This window comes from Meriones unguiculatus, chromosome 5, assembly GCF_030254825.1.
Source record: "Meriones unguiculatus strain TT.TT164.6M chromosome 5, Bangor_MerUng_6.1, whole genome shotgun sequence".
Taxonomy (NCBI): domain Eukaryota; kingdom Metazoa; phylum Chordata; class Mammalia; order Rodentia; family Muridae; genus Meriones; species Meriones unguiculatus.
Window position 1 is genome coordinate 123,013,947 of NC_083353.1, and position 17,308 is coordinate 123,031,254.

The 17,308-nt window shown below is 40.6% G+C and overlaps 1 protein-coding gene across 3 annotated transcripts in view; it reads left to right on the forward strand.

Moving 5' to 3' along the window:
• The window catches only part of Ptpro (protein tyrosine phosphatase receptor type O), a 200,015-nt gene that overhangs the window by 108,808 nt on the left and 73,899 nt on the right, over nt 1-17,308 (forward strand). For all 3 annotated transcript variants that reach the window (XM_060384319.1, XM_060384320.1, XM_060384321.1), the window contains exons 3-6: nt 9,953-10,111; nt 10,968-11,120; nt 13,224-13,667; nt 15,504-15,665. In XM_060384319.1, the coding sequence (XP_060240302.1) occupies nt 9,953-10,111; nt 10,968-11,120; nt 13,224-13,667; nt 15,504-15,665 (918 nt within the window). The remainder of the gene's footprint in view (nt 1-9,952; nt 10,112-10,967; nt 11,121-13,223; nt 13,668-15,503; nt 15,666-17,308) is intronic.

Below are 17,308 nucleotides of genomic sequence, written 5' to 3' on the forward strand. Positions count from 1 at the left end.
GGCCTCAGTCCCCACTCGGGGCTTTGAATACAGGTTCTAGGGCTCAAACACAGGTGACTAAACCATCTTCCCTGCAGGGCTGTGCCCTGTTTTAAAGTCTAAAGTGCACTCAGATTTTAGTAACGAGCTGGAGAAATGATCCCTAAAAGTACAGATTTTAGAAGAGGTGGTAAGTTGGGAATGTGAGAATTGTACATAAAACGTGAATGTTTTGACATTAGACTTGAAGCAGCATCAGGTGGTATTTGAGTACGTATCATGAGAGAGGGAATTTAATAACATGATGAGTAAGGCTAATTTCGAGCCCTAAAACTCCCATAATTAATGACCTTCTGATTCATACCCACCATCTTCCTCTTCCAGTTTTAACTTTCCAAAGCACTTGTAGTACCTGCTGGCAGGACTGGCACACTGCTCTTGTGGATAAAAAGGACATTTGTTGCAGCCATCAGACCTGTGCTAGAGCCTGTCTCCATGGAATAAGCAATGACAGAGCACGAGCCCCAGAGGCAGAGCTTTGAATTTTTGATACAGTTGCTCTGAGTCTGGTACCGAGAGGAAGTTGGGGGAAAAAGGCAAAGAATGAATTGAGCACAACAGCTTAACTGATTCATGTGGCTAGTTCAAAAGCCTTATGCTTTGACACCTGGCTAATATTTAATTGATGAAAGCGCTTCAGTGTAATGTGAGTGTTTCAGGAGGAAAAGGCAGTTTCTTGCAAGAAAAAAACATAATTCCTGTGTCAGGCAGGACCCAGAAATGGTGGCTGTCAAGGTTGCAGAAGACATATGGAAACAGCCCTTGGCTATATTAGTCATCTACCTCTATTATGAATATAAATAGTTGGTTTATTTAATTCTATTTATTGGTCACATTCTCTGCCGTGGCCGAGGAACCAGAAAAACGATGACACATAAGAACACGTTTAACCAGGCATGGCCACTGGTCAGCAGCACTTGCTACCAAGTGCTCCAAAATAATTCAGGAAAGGTGGCCAGGAATATAGGGAGAGATTTTGAGTGTGTTGAGACTTTATATGATAGAAAGAAGGAAGACGGATCAAAGCAATGACAGGAGTGACCTGACGCTGGGGAGCCCTCTTGTAGCCGAGCCCCAGGCTGAAAGATGCTGAGTCTTGCCTAAACAGTGGACAAATTACCAAGTAGCAATGCAGCGGGATGGTTCAAAGGCTGAGCATGGTGTTAAAAACATGGGGAAGTCATACCGTAGCCTTGAGCAGACGTGAATTCCCACCAAGTCTCAGTTCTCAGGTCTGTCGGCCATTCCGGGAACTAGCAACCCTTTGGCTGTTCAGCCCGGGATAACACAGACATGAAACTCTGACGCTCTGCACTGTAATTATTCACCTTGGCTAACGCCACAAATAGCATGTACACAAGCCAGTGGGGTGCTGCTCTGATACTACTTTAGAGACCCCAGAATTTGAACTTCAAATTGTTTCCATGTGTTACGAGTTACTATTTCTCTGATTCTCATCAACCCCGCTGAAAATGAAAATTTTAACATTATCTCCTGAGACTTACAAAAACAACTTGCTGTTCAGAGTTGGCCTATAAGCTGTGGTTGGCCAGACTAAATTGCCCTACTGTTTGTTACTCGATATATTTAATAGCACCTACTAGATACAGTTAAAAAATAATTTAAATGTTTTATAATATATAAAATTTTGTGTCTCTCACTCTGACTAATAATACAAAATCAACAGAGTACATGGGACACAACATATGAGCAACAAATGACAGAGTTACCAAGGACATTAGACAGAAAATTACTTGAGGCATCAGGAACAAACAAAAGAAACTTGAAATTGATTAGGGAGGGAAACATCAGTGAGGGGTGGCTGGCTTGTGACAGAGATACTGAAGTGAGAGGATCCGTGCCTTCTGGAAGGACATGTGTTGAGGAGAAATAAAAACGAAGGTGATGTAAGAGGGAAGAATTTACTCAGAAAGCTGTTAAAATGTTCTAAGAAAAAATGATTTGGACATGAACCACGGCAGTGGCTGTAATGGTTGTACCCTGGGTGACTGTGGCCGACACATCTCAGGGTTCCATTTAGATTCACAGATCAGATCCCTAACCATCTTCTAAACACAAGACAGTAGGTTGAGCCTGGGATTCAGGATCAGTCTTTCCCCCACGTCTGCCGTCAGAAGGGATAGTATAATCACGTCTCCTTTCTTGCTCGAGAGAACTGCACCAGACTCGCTTAGGTCTGTCCCTTCGAGGCTCCGACCCCTGATGCAGCTGCTTCGGCAGATTTCAGTCAGGCAAAGCAGAGCTAGCTCAGGCAGCTGTGTCTGTGTCTCTAGTGTCAGCAGCTCCCACCACGCGCAGGGCGCCTGGGATTCTCACCGCGTGTTCTTGCCCTCGCTCTGACCATCACATTCAGAACGTTCAGATTCCCATCCAGTGAACACGGTGGTGGCACCTGTTGCTCTGGGAAGCGTGTGTCGTTACAGAAAACGCACACTAGGCCCGTAGCTTTCTCACTGAGAGTAACGACAGCTACGAGTGTGAAACCTGCAGAGCCGCACGCCACCTGTGTTATGCTGGCGCTGTCTGTGGGAAAGTAAGCTCACTGGCCCTCGCCTCAACGCGCCGATGTCTTCCCTGATCTCTACGAATGGCTCAAAGACAGCTAAGGAACATGACATATTCTGAATCCACACATGAGTTAAGACCATGTCAAACATCTAATTAGAAAAAAAAATCAAGACCACCTTATGGTGTGTCGTAGTCGTATTTTATACATGATCAGCTCTGTTGTATATGGAAGATGCTGTTTTGTGGAGCCATCCTCTACTTCTGGCTTTTTTTTTTCTTTTGAAAAAAATTATTTATTCTTCGTTATTATGTTTCATTTTAGTTTCTTTTCTTTTTTAAAATTTATTAATTTAAAAATTTTTTCTTTATTATTATTATTATTTATTACAATTTATTAACTTTGTAGTCTGGCTGTAGCCTCCTCCCTCATCTCCTCCTGGTCCCACCCTTCCTCCCTCTCCCACTCCACAAAATGTCCCTTCCCTAGTCCGCTGATAGGGGAGGACCTCCTCCCCTACTATCTGACCCTTGCCTATCAGGTCTCATCAGGACTGTCTGGATCTTCTTTCTCTGTGGCCTCCTTAGGCCACCTCACCAGGGGGAGGTGATCAAAGAGCCAGCCACTGAGTTCATGTCAGACACAGCCCCTGTTCCCCTTACTAGGGAACCCCCATGGAGACTGAGCTGCCCGTGGCACTTCTGGCTCTTATAGTCTTTCTCTCTTTAATTCTGCAAGGTCCTTGGTACTTGAGGAGAAGGCTTGATAAAGACTTACCATTTAGGACTGAATTATCTGAAGTCTCTCACTCTCTAGGCATTGTCCAGTTGTGGATTTTTGTGTTATGTCCCATTTGCTGCAAGAAGAAGCTTCTCTGAGGAGGGCAGAGTGATGCATTGATCTATGCATAAGCAATGTGTTATTCAGAGTAATTTTGTTGGTCTGCTCCCTTAGAAGAATAATAATGATAGGTTTTCCTTAAGGCCTCTGCCTATCTAGTCTAAGATTTTTGGTCACTTTAGAAGTGTGAGGTATGGCTTCTATTTCATGGATTCTGGTGGTTTTTTTTTAAAAAAGTGGTTAAAAAGTGGTTGGGTTCCCTCATAATGTTTGGTCACTTTTGCAGGCTGGTCACTGCTATGTGTCACGGGGTTTGCAGAAGGGAGATAATGATGATAATCTTTATCCTCCGGTAGCGCCCAGGAAACCTCCCAGCACTGTAAACATTTCTCAGTTGGCGTCAAGCTTCTAGATGGGCACCAGCTTGTGTTCAGTGGCATAAGGAAACGTTGTCTTCAGCCATAGATCCTTACTATCAGGTTGTGAAGAATAGTCAATAGCTTGCCAAAATACTGTGGTGTGTGGATCAGTCTTTGGGAACCCTTGACCACTGGTGAAGCCAATTAAAGCAAACTTAGTTGACTAAGTTAAAATTTACTTCTGAGTAGGTAGAATAAATTACTCACTGATAACAGCTGAAAGAGCAGTTGGATGATAACACTGCACATACACTCCATAATTTGGGCAGATCTGAGGGAAGATGGGCCCACATTTAAGAGATGATGAGAGACGAGTCCACAGAGGCAGAGCATTCATTCTAAGTACCTAGTAGGCTAATTAAAAATAAGTCCATGTCTAAATAATACATGATGATAAAATTGCAGATTAGCAAGGCTAAGTAGATGCCTTGGAAGGTAGCAGAGGGGGAAAACCACAGTATCTTCAGAGGACTCACCCTTAGCCAAAGAGAAGTCCTCTGTCCCTTAGTCATTGGTGTAAGAACAGAGGGAAACCATTGCTTCAACACACTACGGGGAAATGTGCCTTCCAAAAATTCTACAGCCAGCTTCATCCAGAAGAAAAAGGGGGCAAGAAAAATTTCTAATATGCAAAGTTTATGAGATCTTAGCAGCCATAACTCTAACCTAAGGAATTCTTTACAGGTATATTTCAAGAACCAAATATGAGTCCCCATGAGATAGAGCAGCACCTGTGGTGCATGTGTGATGGACTGGGTCACATCCCAGGAGGCCACATAAAGGTAGAAGGAGGGAGCATTTTCAACAAAGTGGTCCTCTAACCTTCACAGGGACCATGGCAGGAGTGTCTGCCTCTCTATGCACACTATACGCACAATGACAACAACGATATACTTTGTTAGCAATATACTTTAAGATAAACTACTAATAGTAATATGTTGACAATGGAGGATATTAACTGGATATTTTATATTATCATTTTGAAAAAATCAGCCTTCTTCAGTATGGCATTGATAAGTTATTTTTATTAAATATGGTTTTGTTCTCAGTTCCTCATCCAAATAATTGAGACACTATTATATCATTTTTAAAAGCTTCAGAGCACGAGACCCAAGCAGTTATTACACTTAAATAATCTGGCTTCCTCCCAGTGTACAACCCAGAGATACTTGTGCTTTATGACTTTTCTGATCCAGCTCCACTCTTCTAACATCTCCTGGACCTCTTGTCCATGGCTCAATTCCCTACTTTCTCTTTTAATGACTCCTCCCTGGCTGGCACAAAGTCTGGCCCTATTCTCTCCCCTGCTAGTGATTGGCTGTAAGCTGTTTTATTGTCCAATAAGAGAACTATTGGGGAGCAGTGTTTATACAACATTGAGACAGGAGATTCTCAGAACAAGGATTGCAACCAGATATGGGGTTACAGAAATCAGCATTTGAATTGCACAATAATTATATGCCTACCTGGCATGATCACACACATCTTTAATCCTAGCACTGAGGAAGCAGAGGTAGGTGGATCTCTGTGAGTTTGAGGACTGCCTGGTCTACACAGTGAGTTACAGGACAGCCAAAGATACTTAGTGAGATGTTGTCTCAAAGAAACAAAACAAAAAATTAGGCTTCTTCATGAGCAAAAATTTAGGGCAATGAGACAAAATTTTACATTCATTAGAAAGGCTGACTTAAGAATACGGCCAAACAAGAGCTTATAGTTATTTTGCTAGCTACATAAACTAGCAGAATCCAGTTAGAAACTCTTTGGCAACACTTCATATAGCTGAAAATGAGTACATCCCTCACTTAGCTAAAGGAGAAGGGTTCTAGGAACTGAAAGCAGTCACTCTACTAAAAGAATAAAGTGGATAATTTGTATAGTTATAAGCAGACATTCAAAATTTCTAAAAAGTACTTGTATCAAGGTAGTCAAAACTCAGAATGATAGTAAATGATAAAACCAAGCTATAAAATTATATTACACTATAAGACTATTAATATAAACATGATATAATACATGCAAATGTAGAAGAATTTTAAAGAATGACTAAAAAGAAAGACATCAAATTTAAAGAAATACTTTATCTCTGTGGCAGTGGAGAGAGACTGGCCCTTGATTTGTTAAATGTTTGGGGCACTTTCAATTACATATTAGAATTTTTGTTTGTTTTTGTTTTTTGAAACAAGATCCCATGAAGCCCAGGCTTTCAGGCTTTCCTCAAACTTGATCTGTGACGACCTTATCTGTGACTCCTGATCCTCCTGCCTCCACATACCACCTCCTGAAATTACAGGTATGTGACACCATGCCTGGATCTATGTGCCTTACTACTTTGAAAAAAATTTAAATTTCCAAGAATGAGGAAGTACTTGGTGAGAAAGGATGGTAAGCAGTTTACATTGCCTAGCAGCCCCCATTCTCTGTTTAGTCTAGTCTGACACCTTAAAAAAAAAAAATCAATAGAAGACCTATCAGAGAAAAAGAAGGATGAATTATTAGGATTTTACTGGGTCATCCCGGAAAAACAGGTGGGTTGTAAATGTTTTTATTCCCTCAGATGGGGGGATGAGATGAGAGCCGCACTACAAATACAAGGCTTGGGCTGAGACCAGAGTGTTTCTAACTGTCCCTAGGCCCAGACCTGGAACCTTCTAGCTTGTAGTCTGATCTTCTGTAAGCCCAGAACTTAAAGGCTTCAGCTTCCAGCTCCCGCCTGCTAACCTAGGCCTAGAATGTTTTCAGCCTCAAAGACTTACTGCTGCATAAGCTTATTCTTTCTAGTTCTTTCTGAACGCTGGCTGGCTGGTTCAACTCAGCTGTTCTGACTCAAAATGTCTCTTCTAGCTGACTGATTCAAACATGCTCCTCACTAAATTGCTCTCCTTGGAAAAACTGCCTCTGGACTCCATGAACTGCACTGCGCAAGCCGAACTGCATTGCACCAGACTGTACTGTAGCCTCAAACTCTACTGTACTGTCTCCGTGAACTCTCTTGCTGTTTCTGTGCTGTTCTTAAGTAACGTCTCTTTCTTGTCCTCATGAAAGTTGGACTTATCCTATCTCAGACTCATTCTGTTGACTCTTTCTCTGATTTGACACTTTGCCCTTCATTTAGACATTCATTATTTGGAATTCAAGGTGTGTGCTCAGGGTAGGTCTATATTCCAGCCAGAGGGATTAAAGGTGTGTATTTCAGCCAGAGTAGCCATGTTGCTGGATTAAAATTCCTCTACAGCGGGCCATTATGATTCAGTGTATGCCACATGACATAATTTCCAAAACTAAAAGTAGTAAGGATGGGGAGTGAAATATTTTTAGACGAGGCACTTGCATTCTATCAAATATTCTTAGAGGATTTACGGCTTAGGTCAGTCATATGTCATAAAGCTAGGAGGAATTTAACCCCCCACACATGTAAACAGTGTTTCAGAATGCTTTTAGTTTCAAGTTTAAATGGTTTTTAACAGTAGAGGAAGAGGAGGAAGCATAAATAAATAAATAAATAAATAATGGCAAAACAAACAGACAAATGATGTTCCTGTGCACCCTGCGTTTCAAAGTTTGGCTTTAGTGCATCGGCGACAGTCAGGGCAGCAAAGACTGGCTGGCTCTTGAATCTCCTCTTTTGGGGACTAGTGGAACCCTAGCGAAGGGTGGAATCAGAACTCCAGCAATGTTGGAGCTCACAGAGTGTGCTGTGTGCTTTTAGCTTCTGTTCTAATTCTGTTTCCTTTTTTGCTTTTATTTTTGATATTTTTGTTTTGATTCTCTGACAATTTTAAGTGCATATATAATAAGTTTTAGTTGTTTTCACCCTATTACCCTCTTATCCCCTCTTCTTCTGCTGTGGACACTTCTGCCTAACAACTCTTCTTCCAACTTGTATATATATATATATGTATGTATGGATGTATGTGTGTGTGCATGTGTGTCTGCTTGTGTGTATCAGTCTCTGTGTGCGTTTCTCTGTATATTTGTTTATGTGTGTGTCTGTCTCTGTGTGTGTGTGTCTGTCTGTGTATTTGGGTGTATGTGTCTTTGTGTGTGTCTGTATGTGTGTTTGGTGTTTGTGTGTGTGTGTGTGCGGGTGCTGGAGACCCAGTGAGCTTAATTATCATTATTTGTAAAGCATAGGTGGGAGGTTATCTAATGGAGCATAAGGAATTTAACCAGTTTCTACATCACCAAAGAGAACGATGCCTCTACCAGGAGCCATTAACTGCCAATAGTTAATTAATTAATTAGTTAATTTTAGTCACTTTATATCCAGATGGCAGTCCCTTCCCATCTTCTCTCTCAGTCCTACCCTCAAACCCCCTCCCCTATCCTCCATCCATGGTACCTATGGGGCTCTCCCATGGGGACCAACCCACCATGGTCCATTCTTAAACCTCAAATTAGTCAGTGGGTTTGGCAGACTCACCAGGCCCATGACTGGGTGGAGTTGAAAAACCTACAAATTGTTCAAACCTTCCTGGGGAGCTCTGAACTCAAATCTCAAGAATCTTTGGCCTGGTTGGTTGGCTTAGAGGGTATATTGAAATGTGACCTTTATGTAGGAAGGCAAGTTTGGGGATGAGAATAAAATAGAAACATTTTAGGAAGAGGGTGTAGCATACAGTCTACAGAAATGGCATCATCACAAAACAGGCTGCTGTTGGAAGTCCTTTGGAACACTTCCACAGCTGTTGACTGCATTTTCCAGAAAAGTCCGAGGGAAAAAAAATCTTAGCATGTAGAATCATTCTTTTCTATTTATTCATTCCAAAGCAAAAGTAGATTAAGAGCTCAGGGAACAGGAGCAGACACTCAGCCACAGGCTGAAACAAACTAACTTTGCAGCAATCCTATGTTGAGGGAGCTAAGTCAACTTTTACATCCTTTATCATCGAAAGTGAAATTTTGACGAGGATAAAGTTTAAACAAATGCAGTTGCTTTAGTTTAAGCTATTGATGTTATACACAAGAACCCTTTAGTTTGAAAACTGAATCAAAGTTATTTTTCAACTGTACAGCATTAGTTGACTCCAAATCAAATCATTTTTATTTTCCCTTTTTAAGATTTATTTTTTATTTGCCTCTCTTTTTCTGTCTCTCTCTGTCTCTCTGTCTCTCTGTCTCTCTGTCTCTCTGTCTCTCTCTCTCTCTCTCTCTCTCTCTGTACATGATTCCAGGTGCCCAAGCAGGCCATTGGATGTCCACAGTTAGAGTTACAGACAGTTATGAGTCCCCCAAAGTGGGTAATAGGGTTTGAAGTCAGATCACCGAAAGAGCAATATTCACTCTTAATCTAGGAGACATCTCTCCAGCCCTTATAATATTTTTTAATAAAATCATTCCAATAAAATATATCTCCTAGCTCCTTTGGAAGTATGAGGAAACTGTCTATTTACATAAGAATAAGGGGCACACACAAAAGCCAGGGACTTTTCAAAATATATACTTCTAATATTTTATGATAAATTAACACCAAACAAAATAAGAATATTCTTAAGCTTTGGTAGAAAGAGGGGCTTGATAAACATGACATAAACGATCATATACATGACACTGAGTGGTTTGCACTCTTATCCATAACAGAAAAACTGCAAAATTGACACAAAGAAATAAATAATCACATAAATATTTATCATTGCCCACAGCCAAATATACTTTTTGGAACCTGTCTGTTGTTGATATCTAATTTTGTTGGAACAAGGAAAAGGAAACTGAAGAATTGGCTGATACAGACAGATGTTGCCACACCACAACCCACACAACCCACACAACCCACACAACCCACACAACCTACACAGCCTACACAGCCTAGTAAATTGCGCATGACAAGCAATCTAGACCTGCATTACGCTACCCATTGAATTGAGACATTAATATGTGTGCTTCCTGACTTTGAAAGCTGTTGCACGTGAGAAATAGGTGAGTGTGGACGCTTTTTGAAAAGCAGACCCTATCCCCTAGGGCGTGCTTTGTTAATTACTGCCAAGGCCAAGAGGAACTCCTCCAGGATGAAACCCAAGAAGCTCAGTGTTCGTAGAATTAAAAAAACGTAAGTGTTGGAGTAAGGAAGCACCAGTTCAGCTATGTGCTCATGCATTAATGACGGCTCCCTGTCTCTTTGCTTCTGTAGAACCCTTGCCTGTAACCAGTGTCTCCATATATGACTATAAGCCTTCTCCTGAGACAGGAGTACTGTTTGAAATTCATTATCCAGAAAAATACAACGTGTTCAGCAGAGTAAACATCAGCTACTGGGAAGGGAGGGACTTCAGGACAATGTTGTACAAAGGTAAGAAATAAAAGGGGGATGAAGAAATGGTGGGGTTTTTTTTCCAGATTCTTTTCTGGATAATCTTTCTTACTCTAAGCAAGAATTCATTTTATAATTCACTACTTAACCTACCAATGAACCATTAAGAAAAAGTTATTGATTCAAGAAAATCTTCTTATGAGGAGTCTTACAACCGTCTGGCTCATTAGCTGAGAACTTCCAGTCATGCGTACAACATAAGAAATTCTCAAATTAGTTTGAATTATAAGTTATTCTTGCCAAAAGCAGTGTGTCTGCTTCTGGAAATAAAGTTAAGACAATTTAGCAGCAACTTCATTGCAGCACGTCCCTCTGGGCCCGAAAGCTCCAGGCTTCCATAGCAAATGGGCTGCTCTCACCACATTTCCCTTGGAGAGGCTCCAAGAGTACCCTCAAAAACAAAAGGTGCTGTTTTTGGTTCCTATGTGACCACTCATAAAAAAAAATTACATAAGTCACTTTCTACAAGAGAAAAAACTTCCTTGTAAAATTGCCGTTTCTTTATCATCAAGTGGAAAAATGCTTCAGCTTCTCCTCTTAATAAAGAGCTAAATAAGCCTAATCTCCATAATTGCTACATACACAGAACATTCATAAAATAAAAATTAATTTTAATTTTGTCAAATCTTATTAGAAATGCTGACAGAAAAAAAGACTTTTCATGATTAAGGGCACAGGTTCAAATTTTCATCTCCAGCCTTCTCTTTTTTATTGAGTATGCCAGACATTGAAGGAAATGCTATTCTATGGATGTTTAAATTTAACTGGGACTCTCTCCAAGTATGTGACATTAAGAAGCTCCTAATTTTAATGTAACTGATCTTTTCCTTCCCAGATTTCTTTAAGGGGAAAACAGTGTTTAATCATTGGCTACCAGGAATATGTTACAGTAACATCACCTTCCAGCTGGTGTCGGAGGCAACTTTTAATAAAAGTACCCTCGTGGAGTACAGTGGCGTGAACCATGAACCCAAGCAACACAGAACAGGTGAGTCTTCAGAGGAATCAAACGTCATTAAAAAAAAAATACTAAATTAGATGTTGCTGTGCATTCATTCTTAAATGTTTCTAAGAAAATATTTCTTAATATTTCCAAGAAACATTTGGTTGTGGGCAGTGGTGGTGCATGCCTTTAATCCCATCACCCAGAGGGAGGGGCAGGCAGATCTTTGTGAGTTCGAGGTCATCCTGGTCTAAAGAGTGGGTTTAGGACATCCAAGGCTATACAGGGAAACACTGTCTCAAAAAGGCCAAAACAAAACAAAAACCCACATAATTTAAAAGATAAAAATAAAATAAAGAAGCATTTGGTCACAGAGCTAAGGAAGAATAAATTTTATAACAAAACAAAACATACACATATTAAAGATTTCTAAGCAAAATATTCAAGAAGAAAAATCTAAAATAAATAAATGTAAGTTTAGTTTTTATATTCTAGAATAAAAATGTAGGTGATAGTCTTAAAAGCTGGAATCAAGCTGCTTACCTGGATCTGTAGATTTCACTTATTCTATACCTTGACCAATGTCCATGTAGAAGAAAAACAGATGGAAGACTTTCTAATATAGTTAATCGACTATTGAAAGAAAATATCAGGATTCAGGCATGTATAAAACCTTCAGTACTAGTTTTAGTAGCACACGTAATATGAAAAGCTATTATGGAGCATGGAAAGAGTTGGAGGAGAAGAAGTCTGTGTGCAGAAATTCTCAAGCCACTGAAAAAGAAACACAGAAAAATTATGCTGGTATGGTTTGATGGCTTGAGCAAAGAATGGATAAACTGGACCCATAGTACCAAGGACCCATCGCTTAACCAGCATCAAATGTGCCTAATGTGTTCAGTAACGCTGCAGAGTCCCTTCTCATATTACGGAATGAGGCAGAACAGACCACCCTGACACCCTTTCTGTCTGGAATTCTGTGTCAGAATTCCCATTTAATTTCAGTAAGACAAGGACAGTATTAACTAAAGAACTAATTCACCTCACGCCGACATTGACCACTCTGTACTTTCCATATTCTGTTCTGGTAAAGACACATTGATATTTACCCTTTTCAGTCTTGATGTTGTCCTGATTCTAAGAAAGATGAGAAAGTAAAGACCAATGAGACAGGTAATCTGCCCTCGGAAATGGTGTCATCTTACACAGAGGGCAATGAGGCAAAGCAGAAAGAGATCCATGTCACAAGAGAGCTATGAAGCTATTTAACAGCACAGAGGAGGCAGAATGAATTCTACCCTAAAAGTTTGGGGAGAGGGTGCTTGAGGAGCCATTTGATGGGCAGTCAGAAACTGTGGCAGGCAGACAATGTACAGGCTGTCTTCATGATTCGCTGTCTCTAGAGAAAACACGTTTCCATAATCCACAGTTCCCGTGTGCTCATATGGTTCATTTAAGAGATGAACATGTGAATTAGCATCTGTAACAGCAACCTGGGAGTAAGTCTTGTCACGTAGAGAATGTATATTCTGGTAGCTACGAGTAAATACAAAAAGAAGTTTTTTTGTTTGTTTGTTTGTTTTTAATGATTTCTTAGTTATTTTGGTAAGCCAAGGAATATGTACATCATGTTGCTTGAGAAGACGTTAAATGACCACATCAACACGTGATAGTATAACGAGTTCGCATCCTTCAAGTGTGGCTGGCCACATGCTAAGTTATACAAACAAATATATGCCTGTGCACACACTGTGTGCTATGTAGACAGTGTTAGAGGCTTATATGTGGTCTACTCAGAGAGCACAGTTGTTCTTCATGACATTTTCTCTACGGCTAGCCAGATGCCTCAGCTGGTAGAGGTACTTGCCCCTAAGCCCAGTCACCTGAGTTCAGTTTCCCAGAACCCCACGGTAGAAGGGCAAATCCAAAATTTTCAAGTTATCCTCTGATCTCCATATGTAGCATGCTGTGGCGTGTGGGTACACACATGTGCACACACACACATGCAAAACAAGAGGGTTTTTTCCCCTGCGTATTAGAAATAAAGTTAAGCTGCATTTGCTAACTCTATGTGTTGAACTCATGAGTAAATGAATATTCAGTCCAGAGTTAAAAGTTACTGGAAAATAAAAGCTCTCTCTTCCACAGCACCGTATCCTCCTCGAAACATCTCTGTTCGCTTTGTCAACTTGGACAAGAACAACTGGGAAGAGCCGAGCGGGAGCTTCCCCGAGGACTCGTTCATCAAACCGCAAGATCCGATAGGAAGAGACAGACTCTTCCGTTTCCCTGAAGAAACCCCGGGGACTCCCCGCAGCAATGCGTCTTCCAGTTGGCCTGACCTGAATAGCACTGACTACGAAAGCACCTCTCAGCCCTCCTGGTGGGACAGTGCGTCTGCGGCCCCTGAGAATGAGGAGGACCTGGTCAGCGCGCTGCCCCTGGACTATGACAGCGATGGCACACTCAGCAGGACCGAGAAGCCCACACCGGACCCTTTCCCCGCCTTCCCTGTGCAGATGACTCTGAGCTGGTTACCACCAAAACCGCCTACAGCCTTCGACGGGTTCAACATCCTCATAGAGAGGGAAGGTGAGGCGGTGGGGAGTCGGGGGGGAGTCAGCAGTACCAAGGGAAGGGAACTCAAGGGTTTTGAACCTGAGCTCAGGGAGGAAGATTGACAGACACAAGTAAAGGGAGACTTTACTTGACTATTCTGATAGCTTAAAACCAACCTACACAGATTAGATCAGATTCTTGACATTTGGGTGATTTTCAAGCTGCAGCCATTGCAAGTTTCACACATTTCTCTACCCAGCATTTTACATGCCCCAGGCCACTGAAGAAGTCCTTGTATTTAGAAATAGTTTGAACTAAACATAGGACCATCCAAACATATTACAGAATATCCTTAAGAAATGTTGTTTGCTTCTATGCAAATTTGAGAGGAATGCAACGAAGAGTCTTTCTACAAAGTGAATACCTCTGGACGAGCATGCTGCTTAGACAGCTTGAGTAAGAAGGATGTGGCAAACCTGATCACCTGAGAAGTTGATGGAGAATGGAAAAGATGCAGGAGATAGTATCCCCATCGCAGTCAATACACTATGCTTTGATTCACTGACTCATCATTTGAAATTACGTATATATGAAAGCACATCTGGGCCCTACTGGTGGAACAGTGCCTCTGCGGCCCCTGAAAACGAGGAGGACTTTCTCAGTGCCCTGCCGGTGGCCTATGACAGTGACACCACACTCCGCAGGACAGAGAAGCCTCTATTTGAGGAAGACTTGGTCAGTATGCTGACCAAGTATACACACACACACACACACACACACACACACACAGAGAGAGAGAGAGAGAGAGAGAGAGAGAGTATGTGTGTCTGTCAGTCTATGTCTGTTTGAGTTTGTTTGTATGTGTGTGTCTGTGTATGTGTGTTTGTGATGTTTTTTGAGACTTTGGGCAGGTATGTCTCATGTAGCCCAGGCTTGTCCCAAGTTTGACATATAGCTGAGGATGTCCTTAAACTTCTGGCCTTCATGCTTTCATGCTAAGTGCTGTGATTACAGGTGTTTGCCAATATGCCTGTCAAGCTCTGTATTATTATACATTATATCATATTAATTATATTATGGTCCATAAGTGTATGAAAACAGAGCTATAGCATAACTCTGTTGTTGACCACCAGACTTTTCTTGTTGTTTGTTGCTTGTTAGGACTTGACAAGTCCTATGTCATTCTTATTTTTCTGTCTAGTATTTGGATGGCACAGGTTGTCAGGTTATCAAAATTTGGAATTAAAATGTCAGCTTTTATTTCATGGTGGGCCATTAGAATCACGTCACCATATTGTGGAAGATAGATGACTTGCATTTAATGAAATGAGACAAAATATCTCTTCATTCTTTATTCTAGATAATAGTAATCAGCAACACTATAATATTGCATAAAATTGAAATTGTCATTTTAGTCAAAAGTCATCATTTGACTGAGTTGCCTTTTTGTCTTTAAAGTCACTTTTAATCTTTATCTATTTCTCTGTTTACTTTCTGGAACAGAGCATCTTGTAACTCAAAACACTTTTTTATTGCCTATTTTCAAGAAAGTTTAATCAAGTCATGTATTTATCTGACTATACTGTGCTCTTTTCAAGACTGTTGTAGTCAAATAATAACAACTTCAAATAAGGAATAGAAAACAGACACAGAGGTGGCTTAAAATAAATATACCTTTAAAGATGCTGGAGCAAATACATGAAGGGAGAATAACCACTGTGCCATTTGAACTTGGGAAAAAAAGAAAGAAGTACAATAATAAATACATATTTTACAAGCCTGATCAGTTTGTAAATACCCTGGAGCCTCCTAGGTGTCAATTCACATATATTCTAATTTTTTTTTTTTGGCCTTTTGCCTTTGATCCAGAGAACTTTACTGACTATTTGACAGTGGATGAAGAAGCCCATGAATTTGTTGCAGAACTGAAGGAACCTGGGAAATATAAACTTTCTGTGACAACCTTTAGTTCCTCGGGAGCCTGTGAGACTCGGAAAAGCCAGTCAGCAAAGTCTCTCAGTTTCTATATCAGTAAGTAGCCAAGAGATGATCCTGCACTTCCGGGCAGCTAGAACAATGAAGCCATGAGATTAATAATGCTTGGATGTCAATTAGTCACCAGCCCCAGGGAGCCCGGGCATTCCTCAAGGTCAGGAGAGGCCATCATGTGTGGAAGGACGTACATGTATGTTAATGGCAGCGAATCTGCCCTGAAAGTTGACGGGAGGATTTTTCTTTCTCACTGCTGTGATAATTGAGTGTTTATTAAACTAACCTTCCACAGCAGCCATAACCATATCTCCAAGGACATGCACATACAGTTTGGGAAATATGACTTTTGTTTGAGGCTGTAATGAAATTTAGCATTATAGGATTATGTGGGGAAAATCTCATTAGAGTATTGAACTTGTGGAGAGCTCAAAATTGCAAGTCGATTCAAACCTTTGGGGTGTCCACGTAGTTGGCAGGAGAAGACAGTATACTTGAGGCCCAAAACTGAGTTTTGGAGAGGCCTCTAGCTATTCTGTGAGCTTTAACAGTACAGCAAAAGTGTAGTTTTCAGCTGCATTAAAGAAAAAAAAAAAGTGTATCTGTTTTCTCTTTAGATAAACCATGGTTACTGGCAGTAAACAGGTTAAAAATCAGTAAATTAGCTTATCGGATATTAAGTGTATCTTTACATAAAAAAGAAAAGTTAGAAAACACAGGTTAAAGATAGCTGTCCAAAAACAAGTCTCTATAATATCTGTCCTCTTCCCCAAGGGCCAAATTCTACCTTGTCTCAAATAACCCTCAGAGGGTAGGTAAGCAGAGATAGGATATCAGCTCACCTAGCAACTTAAACACATTACAAATCTTCCCACATAGCATTTGCAGTTAAGGAATGAAGCATGTGGCCACAGAGAAGCCTCTAGAGCTCTCAAAGGGACCAAAGAACATTGGGAATTACCTGGTGTGTGTATCAGATGTATCATATGTGGGAATGTTTTTATATGAGATTATTAAAAAAAATTCAAGATGATTCTTCTGCCTTCTCATGAGTCTAAAATTGTTTTGCTAGCCAAGAGGTCACCTGGCCCCAAATAACGCAGCAAGTGCTGATGGCTGCCATGGAAATCCAATCAGGGGTGGCAGCCATGTTGGCATTTGTTTTTCTTTTACCTTCCAGTGAGTATCATAAAATAGGTCACAAACTACAAAATTAGGAAGTGACATTTATCTAGATTTATTTTGTCACATATTCTTATATCAGAATCTTTATGCATTCTGTCTGTATGGGGTAGGGCATACATACATACCATAAGGCACTTGTGAGATCACAAGGGAACTCATGGGTGTCAACTCTCTCCTTCCACCATGTAGGGTCCAAGATTCAAACTCAGGACATTAGACATCCAAAAAGTGTCCCTCCAAGCCATCTCTCTGTCTCTTGTTTCTCTTAAAAGACCCAAAGTGCCACTCAGAACACATCAGAGGTGTTCATACACATGATTATTTCAGTGAGAATTACTTTAATATGTATGAAAATTTTCCTTTTGTTAATGAAAGGATATTTTAAGTGCTTAGAATATTCTATTCAGCTGTATAGATTGCTAAGCATGATGTATATGATCTTTTGCTTTAAAAAATATATTAGACTGTGGATACAAATACTTATATGTATTGGGTGGGTG